The sequence below is a fragment of the Vanellus vanellus genome (genome assembly GCF_965231255.1).
Source record: "Vanellus vanellus genome assembly, chromosome: 8".
NCBI classification, from domain to species: Eukaryota; Metazoa; Chordata; class Aves; order Charadriiformes; family Charadriidae; genus Vanellus; species Vanellus vanellus.
Genome location: NC_138913.1, coordinates 18111363 through 18130148, shown reverse-complemented (window position 1 = coordinate 18130148; position 18786 = coordinate 18111363). Strand labels below are relative to the sequence as shown.

Here is an 18786-nt window from a genome sequence, read left to right as displayed (position 1 = left end):
ACTGAAAAGTAAAATTATGAAGCGCAGCAAATTTGACCATAACTCACCCAGAAGTTATGGTCAAATTTGACTGTAACTCACCTAAGTTTTGCTGCTGTTGAGGAACAGATAAATTAAAGCATTAAGTTATGGGCTGACAGGATTTCAAAAATCATGAGAACCTGACCCTGACTTAACCATTTCATCGTGCACAACCAGCAATGCATACAGGCAGTTCCTCAAGTGTTACGTTTAGCTATCTTTTCTGATCTCGAAAAATCTCAAAACAGAGGCTTATGCCATGTAATTTTTCTATGACCAAATTATTGATTTGCAAAAAGTAATATGCAATTTTGGAAATAAGAGCATGTAAAACACTAACCTTTTGTTTCTTTTGTTTATTTTTTCTGGCTTCCTCTGCTGCAATACCAGCTGCCTCGTTGAGGTATTTATTGCCTACTTTACTTTCAAACCATTTCAGGTCTACAAAGACTTCACTGAAGTGCTCACGATCAAACTGTGCAGAAAGATCAGAGTAAGTTTAGAAATACTTGAGGGACAGCAAATTTAGAGTGCTAAATTAACAATGTCTTCTTAACAGGTGCATTAGATTACCTCTAGAGTCATTCGTACATAAACATTTTGCCCTAAAGCTACAACTAAACTAATAGATTAAAAATCTTTTTTTCTTGGCAATATGTAACATATACCCAAGCCATATTTTGCTTTCTTTCAGTAAGGCAGCAATGGGTAACAAAAAGAGTTAGATAACTTCCACACTTCACTATCAACCCTAGAAACAGTAGAAATATATAGGGTCTGGGTAATGTAGTCTTGTGCAACGCTCCCAACACTTTCATAGTTCTATCTAAGAATGTCTTCAGACAGGGCTGAAGAGGGGACAGCAGATGAACCTCCTCCTTCTAGGTTCAGCAGAAGGCTGAGACCTTTCCATTTCTACATGGCCTATATCTTTCTCATCTCTAGGATGGATTACTGCAATAGGACTTAACAGGATTGCCTCCTGCATGCCTGTTAGTTCATGAAGAATGCTGATGCCCGCCTTTGAGAGATACTAACACTTCATTGCTCTTTACCAGTGATCTTCATAAAAACCTTGCAAAAAATATTGCTCTCCAGAATCTTCAGACATAGCTTACCCCACAAGAAAGCGACCAGCTCCAGGGGAAGCAAAGAATATTGCTGCCTGCAGCATGCTTTGCGCAGTACTGCCGCTCATTACTCAATGAGAATTGAGGACCATGATTCTACTGGCAAATCCTCATTTCACTTGCAGTACTAAAAGATGCTGGCTAAAATACAGATCAAATGATTCAATCTTTTTCCTCTTATAAGATCAGACAACAACTGATTGGATCCCATCAGTTAAATGATACAACAGCCGACTGAACCACTTGTAAAACACATCCATTTAACAGTTCATTAAAACTACCGCATGGTGCACTTTAGGGAACTATACTGAGGTTACATTCAACAGACTGCACGGTTCTATACACTGCAATTTCGAAGTTACTTACATCTGACAATCTTGTGAGATATTTCTCAAAGCGTTTTAAATTCAGATGCCCATTTTCATTTATGTAACCTATTAGGAAAATAAAGTATATTTTTTAAATTAACAATTTAAAAAGCTAAATTTAAATAGCACATAGATAATGAACACAATCTTGCTGGCTGTCTAAAGGAAGTGTAATAAATGCTAAACATTCTAACGTGGCTAAAAAGGTCAATAAATATTAAACACAGGAATGTTAATGTTTCTACTTTCCACAACTAAAATCTTAGTGTTCTTACCTCCCAGTTCTGGCAAGATAGCCATATATGTTCTATAAAGTAGCGGCAGTGCATCATGATTAATGTGTAAATGAGGTAGATGAGGAATGAAATCATTTCCTACAAGGAAACCCATTAAGATCCAATCATCTATTATCCTCTCAATATCATATTCAAAGGAAATCTTGTCCTGGAGGGGAAAAAAAAAAAAACAAAAAACACAACAAAAACAACAGAAAAGAAAAACCAACAAAAAAACCCACAGGAGAATAATTTTTATTATCATGTTTGCGTAAAAAAACCTCATGCATTTTTTCAATCACAGCTGCATTAGAACTTACTTTTACTGGTGAAAATTCATAATCAATATATTCCCTCATCAGTGATAAGTGCAGTAAATGAAATGTGGTTTCCTCTGGTGCACATGCTCTGTAAATTATTCAAAATGTTAAGTTAATTATTTATAAACACACTTTCAACATGAATATTTAATAAGTCCAAGGCTACCTAAAACCAAGTAACCTTAATAGGATTAGATCTTTGCAGAAGAGATAATGTATAAACATTTATTTGAATCTATTTGAGGATTCACCTGGTTTGAGTCTATGAAATTTTGCAGTACAATCTTCTAAACAGCAGATGTGAGTGCACTGTGTGGAAAACAGCTAGCTTAGAGAAAGCAGGGCTGCTTTGTGGAGTTCCATGTTGCATTAACTATTTCCTAAGTACTGATCCCATTATCCAAAAAATGGACAACCTAACCTAAATTTGCACCAAACCCAATATATTTTAAGGTATTTTAGAACTAGTCTGAGTACATACAGAGCACACAGATTCATGTCTAAACTGGCTGGGCTACATTTGCAGTCATTTGAAATGCTCCTTGTAAGAAAAGAATAGGCTCAACTTGAAAATATACTCCCTATGCATTATCTAGCAGCTTCAACACTTAGAACTATAGCACCAAAAAAAGGACAAACATACTGTTTGTTTATGGCATAAATTAGTCAACATATATTCTGCCCTCCTTTCCTCTCGTCACTAAAATTACTTAATACCTAAGCCCAAATTAGGCCAAAATCAGTCAATACGTACACCAAAAGCTGAAGACTGGTGTATTTTAAATTCATAAAGGACTATTTCACCTTCTCGATGCCATAACTAGCTGGGACCGCCTCCAGTGTCAAACCAGCATAAACACCTGTGTATTCACACATACACAAACATAGAGGATTTTGGCCAAAATCCTCTGAGGAAGGCGTGTGTGATACACAAGCTTATATGAAGACTACCAAGACAAACTCTGAGCTACACTTGACTGCACAGAACTTCAGACCCAATTCTGTCACTTTTTAAACATAATTTTCATACTGGTAATAAAGAACTTCGGCAAATCCAGGTTGATGCTTTAAGACTCTAGAGGCATTCTGCCCCTTAATCTTCATTGTACTGGACTTGAAAATCCTGATAAAACAAATAATTTCTCTCAATCAAGAAATTGTTGACTGATATTAATTTGTATGTCTTTTTAGTATTTTCAAATTTCCAACTGTAAGTATTCATAAAAGTGACAATATTGACAGAAGGCAATTCCTTTAACTTCCAGAAGTAAATTCTTGAATGAGCAATATTATCCAGAAATTACAACAGGAGCCAAACATGGAACAACGCTTGGGGTGGGGGAATAATGACCCCTTGCCTTTTGATTTCATACTTTATTTAATTAACCTCTGAAAAAATCATCACACTTTCATTTTATATTGTTTTATTTTTAAAAAATGGGAAAAATGAAGTTTTCCTTTGATTAGGCTGGAGGTCTTTTAAAAACATTACAATGTTATGTGCCAACGCCATCAACAGAATGAGAATTACGGAGAAGCTGACTGCAGAAGACTATGAAAAGAATCCTTATTTCTGATGTCTATCATATTGTCCTTGGCAATAAAAACATTTGTTTATTAGCAAAAACAATGCATTTTTATATATATATATGACTGTATTTATATCACTGTATTATCAAAAATCCTTTTTGTATCAGAAAAGTGTTATTTCTCTGTCTCTGCCATCTACTCCCTTTATCCACCAAATACATGCTTAAGGTCCTTCAAAGAAGGAACATAGCCACAGTAACAGTTATAAAAGTATTTTTTTTATTACTTCAGAATAGCTTCATGTACATGCATAGTTCTGGAACAAACCACCTTGTTCTGACTGATTACAACCCACAAGTTAGCTGAAATGGGCAAATCCAGAGTAAGAGCATCCAGTCAGCCGCTTCGAGAGGGTTTGTTTTAGTAATTACTCTAGTAATTTCCTTACATGCACAAAACCTCAGAGATATAAATGCATTTTTAAAAGTAGATATCTGCATAAGACAATTATGGAAAAAACGTCAGTAAGGCCTGGGCTGCTCCATTTGTAATAAGAAGAAAGAAGCACAACACACCAAAGCGCTAAGGATTTTTTCATCAGTTGTCTTGACAGCATACATTTTCTCATGTAAACTAATTCAAATGCACAATTTAACAAGTTGATGTCTCTAACTTCATGTATTTTCCAACACAAAAGGAAACTAAGACTTCATTAGTTTAGTATGCAATCAATAAAAAAACCTGTTTTAGTCACCAGTATCTTTTGGTTTTAATTTCATCATATATAAAATAAGAGTAAAGTTAAAACAGTTCACCTTTGAGCTTTTTTACCACCAAATCTGACTTCTTCTCTTAAGAGCGCAAAGTGTGCCTCATGACTTGTTAATCCCAGCATAATCTATTACAAAGAGATATTAGAAAGGTCTTACTTCATTATTTTTTTTTTAACTGTTACTCAAGATTTGAGCAGTATGAAGAATTTTTGCTGTTCTCTTTCATTACAAATTCAAAAGTTTGCGGGAATACAAAATTACATGCATGTTTAATAACGTTTTAGAACCCTATGCACTTAGGAAGACATCAAAGACATACAAACAGACGTTTATAAAGTGTGTATTATTTTAATTGCACATACCAAGTCAGCATCTAAGCCATAGAGACAGTGTCTTGTGTTTGGATCATGATGGGGCTTTGCTTTTTCTGATCTGATGAACTCCATAATTTTATGCTCACCTTCCCCCGGAGTCTGCACAAAAACCCCACCAAATTAATCAGTAAGTATTTTTCTATAAAATAAAGATTTATTTAAAATAAAATATTAACAGAATACAATGACCTCATGTCCTGATAAGTAGACTGTTACTCCTTGCCAGGATTTGTCTGTGGAAATCTTCATATTTACAAAATATTTTAGATGCTCATGCAATCTGGCCATGAATTCAGTTCCTGAAAACAGAAATTTAACTTAAACACAATGCTTTTTGCTAGTCATTCAAAATGCCATTTACATATCAAAAGTATTAATGTAAAAACCCAACAAATAAAAATTCTACAAGAGATCAAAGAGATAGCTGGTTCTTTTTCCAAGAGGTATCATTTTTTCCATAGCAATCTAAAATAATTTTTAGAATGAGATAGTATTCCAACCCTACTAGAAGTTACTACAACTTCGATTCTCAACTTACTTGAGCCTTCACCAGTTCTGTCCTCTCTATCTTCCTATCTTGTGATAGGAAAACAGTGCCAAAATATAGATGCAAACCCAGAAATCTAAACACTTAAATTTAAATAACTAACAAATTATCTTACCTGGTGTAATACAGTTGGAGTCAAATCTAGCTTCTGTAGGGAGAGTTTCACCCTTTTCTAATGCCTTTTTTATTTTGTCCTCTGCCTCTTTTGCTGATCTAAAACAAAACAGAGGGAGGAGAGTAGAGAAAGAGAGAGGGAGTAGAGAAAGAATCATCTTATTTAAATGCTAATATCCTATGTATAGCTTTACTGACAAAATACAGACAGCTGACTTTTTAAAGAGTGTTTTAAAAAAAAAAAAGGGGGGGGGGCAGGGAGAGCAATTTAACTGCTGAGTAGAGTTTGAACTTGATTCCGATACAACTGGAAGGCTTAGAAATACCTTTTTTCCCCTTAGCAATGATGACAATTTGTTATTACTCAGATACAGTTAATAGTTACATTACTAAGATGATAATTCAATAATGGCTGATCACAATGAAAGCAAAATAATGTTGTAACAGTAGGAATACTTAAGATCTAAACATCTGAAAATGCCATCCCAGAACAATAATGATAATATAGTTAAACACAGCAGCACATTTGGAACACCATGGGGGTAGGTGAGGTGAACTAACAATTTATCATCACTAGTAATGGAGAAAAACAAACATCATTCTAGCCTTTCTTAGCCAAGGATTTCATAAACACTTTTGAATCAGAAAAAAGAAAAGCCACCAATATCTTAGGTTTTTGTCCTTCTCTTAATTCCCCTCCAATTTTCTATTTAGAACTCTCTCTTAATCTCTTCTTCCTCTCAACCTCCTTTTTTCCTTAAAAAAAAAAAACAAAACAAACACCAACAACCAAAAACCAAAACCTCAAAAAAAAAGTAGCTTAAGAATATTTTCTCTTGTCCCTTTGTCCCAGTTTGTTTCTGTTGCATTACACTCACTGTCCCTGTACTGTCTGACCACTAACTTTCTTTCCTTACAGCAGTCCTCAAAAAAGCTTCCACATCTCCCAAAACATTAATATAATTCTTAACACTGTGAAGTCTACTTGCAGCTCTGTATTTGAGCTAGCTTGCTAACTGGTATCAACAGGAAACCAGAGCTTCATTAGAAACTTAATTTCTTCTATGACTGTCAAAGAACATTTCATTATAGTTACTAAAAAGTTGTATCTAGAATTACTGTTCACAAACACCAGAGACTCTCACAGGTTATGAAGCCATTAGAGACTTCTACAAGAGCTCCACTGCACATTTATTTCACAGAAAATTTCATAGGAAAAAAGCTCCCCACACCCCCAAGTCCCACATACACAGAGAAAAATTTAAATAACAAGCAAACATTCCTTTTTGGAACCCTGATTTTATGTATTAACATTTTATAGGTGGTTATCCTCATTTAACTAAAAATTAAAGCTACTGTCAAAGTATATTTTACTTTTCATGGCATACATTTAAAGTACATGTTTTTTTTAAGTATTTACTATCCTAAAGACAGAGCAAGAACAAGTAATCTCACCTAAAACGTCTCCCACGCTGCTGATTCATTTTTGCTCTTGGAGCTACTCCATCAACTGCCATGAAGAAAACTTTCCTTGGTTTAATAATCCGAAATAGTACTTCCAAATAGTGAAAAATATCAGCAAAAATCTTATCTTCTGAGATTCTGAAGTGAACATCGTCATCATTTGGATGTGAACACTGATGTATAATGCCATTCATGTCCAGGTATAAGTTGTCAAATTCTGGAATCTACAAAAGCCACAGTTAGTACCCATTTGGTGACAGCTGAAACAATACAATCACTGCCCAAGGCGTGGCTGAGAGTAACGAACTCCATAAACGAGCTGAGGTGGGAAGAACTCCCTGGAATCTACCACACGGCAATGGGCTAAGAATATCTTGACTGGTTACAGGTTTGTCTGCACCTGCTATCTGTTATTATGGGTTTCCCAGTCAAGAAAGTCAGCTGAACAGATTCCTATCCTATGCTGATTGTTTCTGGTACTTCAGGACTTCTGTCCCCTGTGCTCAGCCAATCTTCTACATTGTATGAGGGAAAAGCAAATAAAAATCACTCTTTTCAGAACGAGATTTTTTTTAATAACCCCACACATTTCACTGACTCAATCTTACATAGCTGCACTATTAACAATAAAAACTACAAAACTGAGTATGCAGTTTCCAACTGTATTTCAAAAGCAAAGCCAGCTTAAGAAGCTGTAGCGCTCTCCCCCTATTAACCAGCTCCTACCACAACCACTGCATGCTGCCTCTTTAGCTATGCTAAGAGCCATCTGCGAGCGTAGAGTGGCAATTACCGCCAAAAGCAGTAGAGTTATCATTGATAACATCAATTTCTTTCCCATACTTTCCAAATGTATTTTTCTGTCTAGTTCTCTTTTCTTCTAACAGCCTTATCTGTAGCAGTCCAACTTGCTTTTAAAGGAAAAAACCCTACCCTGAAGGTACACAAGCAACACATAGAGCACAAATACTATTAAACATATGAAGCAAACGGGCTGTTATCTCCCTTTTTGTTGCCAAAACCCACCAAACACACACAAGAGCAATTTGCGAAAAAAAAAAAAAAAAATATAATTCACTGATATGACTGTTCATAAAAATGCTCTCATCGCTACAACTGGAAAAAGGCACTGCTAACTTTTTGTGATTTTCTGTAGTATTGCTGCTAACATACCTTTACATTATTTTAAAAGGCATGTCGTTGGACTTGTACTTATCATCCAAATGCAAGAGAAACATAACTCTGTTTCAAAAAGAGGAATGACAAAGTGAAGAAACAAGCAGCAGGACCAGGAAGGATCTCCAGTCACCTGCAATACTTAGTCTTCTCTTACACATAATGATCTTCAGTACATTTAAATTCAGTAACCAAACTGCTCTCAACGGGCTCAAACATCACATAATCCACACAGGCACCACTTTCAGATAAGAGGAGAGCAGGGCATTGCACAGGCGGCATTCTAAAGAGATGAAAACTAAAGCTTTTATATAGAAGCAACATATATATGGAAAACGACCTTTTGAGAAGCATGGCTATAATATGATTTTAATATAATGATGTGTTTTATGTAAGAATTACCTTTTATTCTGGGTATTTTTTTCTGCAATGGCAAAAAAAAATTTCTAATCTAGATGATACTATGTGTCAGTCTATATGTTCAAGTGGTCTGGCAGAGAAAAGAATGGGGATATTTGCTACTGTTGAAGCTCAATATCACAGATAACAATCCAGACATCTAACAACATCAGCTACATGCTAATCTAGACAGCTAACAACATCATCTAGTCTTCAGAAAGACTAACTAGCAAGTGACAAGAGCATCTTTCAGAAAGCATCGCTGGGTACTGCCCCCTGGTTAGAGCAGATACATGCTGACTCCCTCAGCTGCCACAGTTCACAGTTCTTCAGCTTCTAGAACTTCAGCTGCCACCAACTTCATTGAACAGCCCAGGCATTTAACAAAACAGCTGAAAAGCCAGCATACACTGCTACCGCATTGCTACACTGACAATATAAGACACTGTAGTGAAATCCAACAAATAATAAGCAAAGACCTAGGCTTTGAAAGCTGCTCTGAAACTAGAAGGAAGGGTCAAACATCCAGGTATGGAATCACTTCAGCAGAGCACTTTAGATACGCTAACGCAACCGCTATTTAATCTTTTAAAATGCTATCTGTTTAGGAAAAACGTATTAATGCTCAAACATACCTTTGATCACCCAACTCATCTCAGAACATCCTTATTCAGACTATAAAAGCACATCCATAACACCAGTTGAAAAAGATAACGAAAAGTTAAGAGCTCATGTCTAACAGATACTAAACATGATTTCTCTGAAAACAAGACTTTTTTTTTGCCTATTAAAAGCATTATTTGCAGCTTTCGTTTTCAGTCTTTAACTTACTTCTCGTTTTTGCTACTAATACAAACTGTCCGACGCACACAACAAGGAGCCGCAGCAGAGCTGTAAAACCTGTCCCTCGTCATTACTGTGCCATTCGTCGTCAGCAGCAGTAACTCTTTCTGAGCCCGGTAACGAGGAAACTCCGACCGCCTGCTCCCGGCAGGCGGTGCCGGGGAAAGGAGAGCCCGGCCGTGGGGCGCCGGACGGAAACGCCGCGGACCGCGCACCTCCTCGGGGAACAGCGCGGTGTCGGCGCGGCCGCGGCTGCTTCCGAAAACAGTAACTGCGCGTAAGGAGGCGCGCAAATACCTACGCCGCTGACCTCCGGCACTGCCGTACGCTAACGGCGACCTGGGGGCGATGTTCAGGCTTTCAGGGGGGCTCCGAAAGACTCGCCCGCTCCTCAGCGACGGCCGCCACCCCACGAGCTGCGGGTCTCGCCGAAGCGCGGCCGTAGGCGCAACCGCCCGCTCCCCCTGCGCCGACCCGTCTCTCGGCGAGCCGGCCTCGGCTCCGGCTCAGCCCCGCAGGCCCGCTCCCTCGCCCCGCCGAGGGGCCGGTCAGGACAGCCCCCCCTTTCCCCCAGCGGAAGGGCCCTCGGGAGGCAGCGGCGCTCCGCTCACCTGATGCTCCTTCAGCACCTGGCTGAGGCAGGGGTACCGCTCCGAGATCCACCGGTAGAACTTGGGGACCCCCATGGCCACCGGTCCTCGCCGCCCTCACAGCTCCGCCGGACCCAAACAACACCGGGCCGCGCTCCGCCTTCCTTCCGGCGCGCCGTCCTGACAGCCGGGCCGCCCGCGTCATAGAGCGCCGCGCAGAGCGCCCCGCGCCGACCATCGAGAGCGGCTGACAGAGCGGCGGCGCGGGGCGGGGCGGGGCCTGGCTCCCTCGGGGCGGGACGGGGCCGAGCAACCCCGCCCCGGGCAGCCCCCGCAGTCCCTCGGGCCCGGCCTGCCGCGGGCAGCGGAGCTGAGCAGGGGGGAACCGGTAACTGCCTCGGCGGTGCCCGGTGCACAGCAGCTCTCCGTGCGGGCCTCGGCTGCCTGCGGTGGAACTATAAAGCCCGTGAACGGTAACGTAACCCCAGCGCGCTCGCAGAAACCATCACAGTCGGTTCCTGAGATCTCACTTGGAAAAAACTTCAGCTTTATGAGACAGTGACAGCACTTTTAGAGCATTAGCCGGTAGTTCCCCAGAAAAACAAAACCACTATAACCAGTTGTAAACTCATTATTTAAATTATTTACAAGTGTCTGGATTTCAGCAGGACTAGAACTTGAGCCTCGTGGCACAGCATCACTGATCAAAAGCTAATGGCATTGTTTGTCTCTCAACAGTAGACACAAAAAAATACTGTACAAAAATTCCAATTATATCCTATTGCAGGGTAACAGAGTATAATTTTTCCCTATCTGCACCCTCATTTCCCTACAGTTTGAATGCCTAGAGAAGCAAACATCACTGTAAATTAGTATACACCTTCTGAACATATTTAGTTAGTCTGCTCTTGTCCGTGTCAAAATACTTTTTCTGAAATGGAGTCTGAAAAACACTCACTTACAGCCACACTTTTTACCAGGGAGGGAAGAGAGGGTCTGCCCAGAACCCGCACACAGACAGCTTTGTTGCTTCCTTCACCAGGGTTTGTTGGCACAGCAGGCAAGGGCTAAGGAAAACGTTAAAACATTGTAACACTTTACTAGTTTCTTCATGGTAAGATTAAAGATCCCAAATGCTTTTCTAGACGTAGCCAGGCTATGTGGAAGAAAGTCAAAAGGAAACCAAAATGCAAGATCTACTGCTGAAAAGAAATACTAATTATTTTTCGAAAGCCATTGTGAACTAAGAGTAGGAAAAGTTGAAAGAACCACTTTACATCGTATCAGTATAAATCTTTAATGTTAGATTTCCTAATCTGCAAGCCAGCTGAATGAGAAAAATCTTTACAAAAATATATAAGTACTTATAAAGTTAGAGTGCATTCTTTCAACATTGTGAAAATTTTTCATATAGTCAGAGTAGGTATGTAGGTAAGGAACTTGCACAGTCTAATTTTTAAGCAGTTCCTATGTACTGCCCTCTATGTGTATGCAAAACAAGTTTTAACATCTTACACATCTGCAGGTATACTCATAACATACTTGCAAGTGTATTGTACATATTACATAGATTTCAGAGTGATCCTAAGACTGTTCTGCTTACAATCAGCAATCAACAGAAGTAACCAGTTATCACTGATTAATACCTTCTCAAGAATATTGAAGCTATATCACTTGTGAACCGTATTGTTCCAAAGTGAACACATTTCACATATATGGAGCCCAGCCCATATACATCTGGCAGAGCAGGTTGTCATCGCTTGCTTCTTGAATAAGGTAATGAACGTGCCCTTCAATAGATAAGGGTAATCCTTTAATTCTGTTTCTAGTCTTAATGACACCTTGCAGCCGTTGTTCTATATCAAGGACATGCGTTTTGGCCTGGAAACAAAGAAAAAGGGGAAAAAAAATGAATATTGCTACTGTCCATCAACTTCCACTTCTTAAAATAAAAAAAGTATTTATTAGGATGGGTTTGAAATCCATATTCTAATTTAATACAAAACCAGATGTCTACACCAGTTACTTTGAAAATAAAGGATACACAGTTCTTAACATTATTCTTTAAAATGGGTAGATTATTGGACAAGTTATAACTTTTGCCTTACATTTTTACAGATCAAATTTACCAGAGAAGTCTGAAGAAGCTATGCAAATGTATTTAAAAATGTTAGAAAGTTTAATTTCATACAATTACTTTCAAATAAATGCACAATTTCTGCAGCCTTTTTGTTGGAATTGTGGATAAAATTAAAAATACCTAGTCTGAGAAACTGAAGCCAAAATTATGAGCAACTGAAAATGAAGAAGTCTAACAACAGGTTGTGCTGAGGAACTCAAAAGGAGCTGTTCTGAGGCCCACTCGAGTAGCTAGTTCATACCAATTATACTCACTCCTTTTTTTTTTAAAGCTCAAGCATAACATTGGCACCTATCCAGAAAAAACAGTTAACCTACACAGCTATAGGAGTGGTCCTGAAACCAAAAGAAAGGTTATGTAGACACAGCCTGGTTAGCAATTGTTTGAAGACCAGGAGATTTTGTGCTCAGATAGCTCAGGTAAGTTCTTTGTTGTAATACAGCTTCAGTACTGTAGTTTGTCCTTGTCTTAATTCCGGTGTTTATCAGTGCTCCCTAAGTATTATCTGCTATTAAACATAATTATTTTCACTAAATATTCATTTTAAAGCAAAAAGAGATAAATCAGAATTTTTGCAAGGGCAAAAGAGAATAAATATTGCAGCTTGTGCAAGCTGTATTTTAGATAAGCAATAGAGTATTTATCAGCAGCTACAAAAGAAACAGTACATACGAAATCCTAATTTTAACAAAGTATTCCTTGACATGTAACAAGGCATGTATTTAATAAAAACCATCCACTCACAAAACCCACAAAATTATGCATGAAAAGGACTCCAGATGTTACCACCACTAAATGTGGAGGACTGTGCAACAGTCAGAGTGAGGGGAAGCAGGAGCCTCACTTGTCCTATTGCTTTGGTTGATGTTGTCCTTGATTTAGTAATGCCAATAAGAGAATTATAGGCTCTATTTTGTTTGCTTCTTTATTAGATAAATTACATTTTCTATAAATAAAAATAGTCTCTATGGATAAAAACTATGAACACAGAGATAATCAAGAAGAAACACAGTTTTAAATGAACACAAACCCAAGAAAGTTAAGCTTTCAATTAGAAAATATAACTTGCAGCCATAATGGACATTTGAATACCTTATGCTATGCTTGTTTTCAACTAACCTTTTCATTGACAACTTCTCCAGTTTCGTTCACCTGTGCTTTTGTATTCCCTTTAACAGGTTTACTCCATTCCACAAGAGGATCATGGAGAAAAGTCTTTAAGACACTGAAGAAATTAAAAATTAGGAAAGCATACGATATGTATAAGATCCATTTAAGATCCATGTAAGACATCATATAAGATACATTTAATTTCCAAAACAAGAACATTGACAGGAGTCTAAAGTTAGCGTTGAATATTTATATTGTTTTATATTTAACTACATGTCATAGTAGGACTGAGCTGCATGATAGGCATATGCTGGAACTGGCATATTCACCAGCAGTTACTGTTTCGCATTTTTAGACTACAGACAGCTTTTTCAGAGTTTGTAGCAAAACTAGTTGCTGTACCTCATCAGAGGCTCCCTTTGATCACGCATAAGCCTCATTGTGACTTCACAAGCTCTTCGGAAGAGACCTTCTGTTCCCATTGGACCCATTCCATTAACCATGTTGTGAGTGAGACGAAAAGGAACGATTTCCGGAACTTCAAAAGTTTCTCCCTTTACATTGATAAAAAGAGTATGCCCTAAGCATTTTAAGCATTATTAAAATAAAGGGTAACATTTGCATTGTTTTTAGTTTTTTTCCCCCCATCATCAGTAGCAGTTTCCTAGCTGACAAGAGATGTTTGCTCAGATCACGGTCCTTCTCAGCTGTTAAAGGGAAACTGTAGTGAATAAAGAATACCAATGCCCAAATAACCTCTTTTTTCCATGTTTTAATACACTAATACAGAGTATACAATTTTGTTCTAAATACATATTGCTGCTCTATAGTCTCATGCAAAGTGCTAACTTTTATAATATGCAAGTTAGCTTAAAAAAATTTTTTTTTTTAATTAAGGGTTATGTAGGACCATTTAGGCTTACTAAAAAGAAAGCAGGAGAAATAAACTAACAATGTCTCTGCCTCATTTATCTGAATTAATAGGGGCACGTGTCCCACACCAAAAGTATCTTTCAATAGAAACTCCAAAACTCCAAATCCAGCCACAATTTCTGCTGTTTCTTTTAAATATAACCATTGTAATTTTTATGCTGATTTTGTGTGAGAAAAGCAAAGAAACTCTTCACAGCAGCAGCCGAATTCTGAACATAGTAATTACAGCTTTGTTTGGAGAGTGGAGAATCACAAAATATAAACACTCTAAAATTTGGGCTATTTCAGTGTATCTACATCAGCTGATCTGACATTGGCTAAATCAAAAAGCTGGCTTTCATTAACACAGAATACAGAACAATCACATACTCTTTGTATATCCCAGACTGTTTGTTGGGTATAAATAAGAAACAAAGCGAGACAGGTAACACAACAGATCTATTAAAGCGAAAAAAGTGGAAAACACTCAAGACAGTAGAAATCTATAACTTACACGCGTGTAAAATAAAGAGCAAGTTCAGCAAGTGGCATTTCTCACCTTATTGAAAAGGCAGTTGAAATCCACATGCACACATTCACCAGTCAAAGAATCAAACAGGATGTTTTCACCATGACGGTCTCCCAGACCAAGTATGTAACCTACCATTGACATAACTGCAACAGAACGACAATAGGCTGACCTACTATTGTACCTGCAGAAAAAAAGAATCAGAATGCCTAAGTCACTTCCTCGGGTTATCTGTCTTTATTCAGAAGTATCATTAATGTTCAGTGAAATAAAAAAAAGTAGATATTCTTGAGCTAGCCCAATCCCAGGCACTCACCATGAAGTAGGATCAGGAAACGTTCTAAGAAACCATTCATGAAAGAGAGGAGGATGACGAGGCAGAAGGACTTCTTTGAACATTTTCAGCTTGTCAGACAAAGGTGCTGACTTTGGAAGCATATGCTGACGCAATTCTTTTCCGGTCATATAGATACCTGTAATAGACCTCCTCAATTAAAAGAAGAAATCTCCAAATATAAAGCCCTATACCAACTACTACTATATGGTATTTTAGAGAAGATAAACATCTTCATAAAGGTGAAATAAATAAACAAATGGAAAATAACCCATAGAAATGTGGGTGGTGGGGTACTGGAAAGTAAATAAAAAATCATAACGTTAGGTGAAACAGAAGACCTGACAAACAAGCCACCAGTATTACCAGTCACCACGGGGTGTAGTGGGGAGAATACACATACGCAAAACACAGACCCACACAAAGCCATTCATTATATTCAGCTGAGATGTTTGGAGTTCCTGACTTCCAGATGTCTGCATACATCCAGATAATGTGTGAGATTTCCCCCCACAATTTTATTGCACTGACCAAAAAGTTGCTTTGTTAACAAGAAATTCAAAAGAAATCTGATCTTTTCCCCGGGAAGATGCTGTACCCTCAACCCTGATTCAATTATAAATGATCTTAATTATCTCACACAAATGTAACAGAAATGAAAAACAACAGACCAAATCTAAAGAAAAAGTCCACAGTCTTTTCTATTATTCAGTGCTGCACATGCATTCCCATGCTGCTGACATTGCTGCTGAAATGATTTGGATAATTCTATAAAAGAATGTATTAAGATGATCGTGTTATCAGTTCTCATAAAGAACTTGTTTATTGCAAGCACCAACTCTCTTCCATTTAAAAATAAAACTCTACCATACATGTAAATAATAATAATATATTACTGATAGTTAAAAATACACGTGACTGCATCTTCCTAGAATTCAGTCTGATCCTTGCTGTTTGTCTCATTTACTAATAAAGATACGGGCCCTTTAAAAAATAAAATATCACTGTAGTTTAATGTATTTCTTTACCTTTCTCCTTATAAAGTTTTATCAGGATATTTCTTAAACCAGCAGTATTGTTAACCCACTCAATTATGCCACATTCATCATTTAAGGGAATAACCGCGTAGGTTCGAATATGGAGTTCTCTCCGACGTGACTCCGCATCTTTTCTTAAGCACTATTCACAACAGAAAATTGAGATTAATAGATAACACGGATAGGATCAAAATGTATCAATAACATTAACCATTCTATCTATACCTGTTTACCAAACACACAATCTAGAAATGAAATTTCTAAGCTTTACTGTCTGCAGTAGGTCAAATGCAAGCAAAATGCTCATCTATTCTCCAAAGTGAAGAGAATTTTGCAATAAAATAGTATGTTGCATAACTTGTACGTGGCTTAAATCCCTTAAGAGCAGTATTAGAAGTAATTTTTTTAGTGTTTCAGAGATGCTATCATTTGCTTTAACCTCATGGAAAACATGGTACCTTAACCTTACGCATATTGCTGAGAAGCAAAGTATAACTAAAATAAGAAGTATGATAACACTTTTAGTATGAAAGGATTAATTTACCTATTTCCCATTAAAAATATTAGAAAGTCCCAAATAAGAAATATGAAGCATGACAGCAGAAAGTTTGCAGTTATTTGTTTACTGTAAATAACCTTTCCCGTATATTTTTGCTGGAATTGTTTTGGCAAAATGTTGTATTTCATTATTGTTTTCACAAGTCCATAAGGAGTTATAAATTACCAATTGCTATAGATTTCAGCTGAAATAAGATATTTTGCAACACTACTTTTCTTCCAGTAAGTTTTATCTCAAGGTAAGTGGGTTCTTTTTGTTCGACAGTTCAGCATTTTATTCTGGTGAATATAATGCATCTGATTGTCTAACTCAAACCTTGTTAATAAGGGAGTTGAATTCCATGAGCCGACAGTCTTTTCTTAGATCATCTTTTGGCTTACACATCATAATGTAAAATTTCCCATCTGAACCTTTTAAGGTGATCTTTTTTGGCTTTTGAAGCGAGGCAAGAATTTCCACCTAAGGAAAACATTAAATTTATTAACACCTGTATCAGATCATATAAAGTGTCTAACTGTAATAAACCACTGCAACCAATCACATTAGCACTTCCATAATGCTACAGCATATTAACCTTTATCTAAATACCAAGAGGCGGTATCTGTCTCAGGTTGTTATGACAGAAGCCACTCAGTTTCCACAAAAGGAATTATGAAGTTTCATACTCATTCCTCCATTTCTACGGAACGAAGATATATTTGTAGCTACATTTGTTTAACATGAGCTTAAAATGAGGGGCCAACTAGAGGCTTACCGTATCATCAAAGCCTGCAATGTAGGCCCAGCGTCCAGGAAAAGGGTCATGGTTAGCATGTGTACCAGGAATTGAAGGAAGAGTTGGTATCATCACAGATTGTAAGGGAATGAGAATTTCACTAAATGTGTGCTCTTCTACTAATCTCTTAAGTGTTTTGAAATGAATATTCATGCTTAATGTTGAGCTGTTTCCATCAACCTTGAAAACCAAAAAAGTTATTCAAAAGTTAACACTTAAAATATTAGTGCTTTTTCACATTAACTAATGAATCAAATAGAATAATAAATGCTTATTATCATAAGAAAAATGGCAAACTACATTTCAAATTAAATGGGAGTGTTCAAAAGTAAATATATCGGGCCTGTATGGCACATGTATTTTTCACTCAGAACATAAATACAGAATAATGAAAGAATTTATTTAGTTTTACCTAAGTTTTATCAAGTTCATGTGTTCATGAAAATACGACCAGCCTATTTTCATAGTAAAACTCTGTAAAAGTTACTGGGTAAGAATCATACATGAAAGCACAAACCAATGCACCATTATGTACCGAAATATTTTGTAATATGCTTTATTTAGAGCTATTATGTACTTTTTTTTTTTAATATTTTTATTGCCAAAAAGTTAAAAAAATAATTAGTGTAGTTTCTGTTAAATTGCAGTAATGTAACGAATTGGCTAATGAAAGCTATCAGAAGAAGCTTTTGTATAACATTTTTTAATAACCTTATTACATGTATTAATTTGTTTACTTTTGTAAGTACCGGTTTGTTGCAGAGTTCTAATAGCTTATCTGTAAGGCGTGTTGCATCTCCAATAAATTTTCCTAAAGATTCCTTCATATGAATAGCTTTGTTTAGAATTTCCTTACATCTGTTGACACGCGTAGGGTAAGAGGACTGAAAAAAGAGGAAAGTTAAAATTTATTAAACAACAGTCAAATCAGTTAAAGAATCCTAAAAAAAAACAAAACCCCACAGTAATTAATATATTTTTTTCTCTACTTATTGCTTGTCATATTTAATATCTGGAGAAGGATGTTCTCCAAATTAAATTTGGTCCCTGAACAAGTAGTAAGGTGGTACAGCTGGTGGGGGCGTGTGTGGTTTAATACTTTCTGAAACCTTTCTTGGGAGTCCCACAACATAAAGGCCAATATTCAAGAATATGCCAGTGTATCCTGAATGTTGCTTCACTAGCCTTAAAGAAATAGTAGGCACTATGCTTTCCAATTTGCTTTGAAATGACCTTAATACCAGGTAAGTATTAGGACTAAGTGGTATATCCATCTCATTTTAATCAAGGCACAGAGTTGATTATAAAACTGGAAGTATTATTACAATTACTAATAACCACAAAATCTGTTGTCCATAACTACCCAATTCATCAGCTATTTGTTACTCAAATTTCTCTTTCCTAATACAAGTCAGGATGGACGTTCACATTCTGATTTGGGACATTTAAACTGTAATATTGGAACT

At 37.1% G+C, this 18786-nt stretch overlaps 2 protein-coding genes across 2 annotated transcripts in view; both read right to left on the bottom strand.

Annotated features, from left to right (window-relative positions):
* The window catches only part of XRN1 (5'-3' exoribonuclease 1), a gene marked incomplete at its 5' end in the record, with an annotated part of 33545 nt that extends 23525 nt beyond the window's left edge, over positions 1–10020 (bottom strand). The window contains 10 exons of the mRNA XM_082487310.1: positions 356–496; positions 1518–1585; positions 1795–1963; positions 2115–2202; positions 4460–4542; positions 4780–4890; positions 4981–5090; positions 5454–5551; positions 6908–7140; positions 9946–10020. Of these exons, the coding sequence (XP_082343436.1) occupies positions 356–496; positions 1518–1585; positions 1795–1963; positions 2115–2202; positions 4460–4542; positions 4780–4890; positions 4981–5090; positions 5454–5551; positions 6908–7140; positions 9946–10020 (1176 nt within the window). The remainder of the gene's footprint in view (positions 1–355; positions 497–1517; positions 1586–1794; positions 1964–2114; positions 2203–4459; positions 4543–4779; positions 4891–4980; positions 5091–5453; positions 5552–6907; positions 7141–9945) is intronic.
* A 1185-nt stretch (positions 10021–11205) lies between these two features.
* ATR (ATR checkpoint kinase) overlaps positions 11206–18786 on the bottom strand; it is a gene marked incomplete at its 5' end in the record, with an annotated part of 41791 nt that continues 34210 nt past the window's right edge. The window contains 9 exons of the mRNA XM_082487449.1: positions 11206–11805; positions 13184–13289; positions 13577–13728; positions 14646–14799; positions 14932–15088; positions 15978–16128; positions 16861–17004; positions 17300–17500; positions 18070–18204. Of these exons, the coding sequence (XP_082343575.1) occupies positions 11632–11805; positions 13184–13289; positions 13577–13728; positions 14646–14799; positions 14932–15088; positions 15978–16128; positions 16861–17004; positions 17300–17500; positions 18070–18204 (1374 nt within the window). The 3' untranslated portion in view covers positions 11206–11631. The remainder of the gene's footprint in view (positions 11806–13183; positions 13290–13576; positions 13729–14645; positions 14800–14931; positions 15089–15977; positions 16129–16860; positions 17005–17299; positions 17501–18069; positions 18205–18786) is intronic.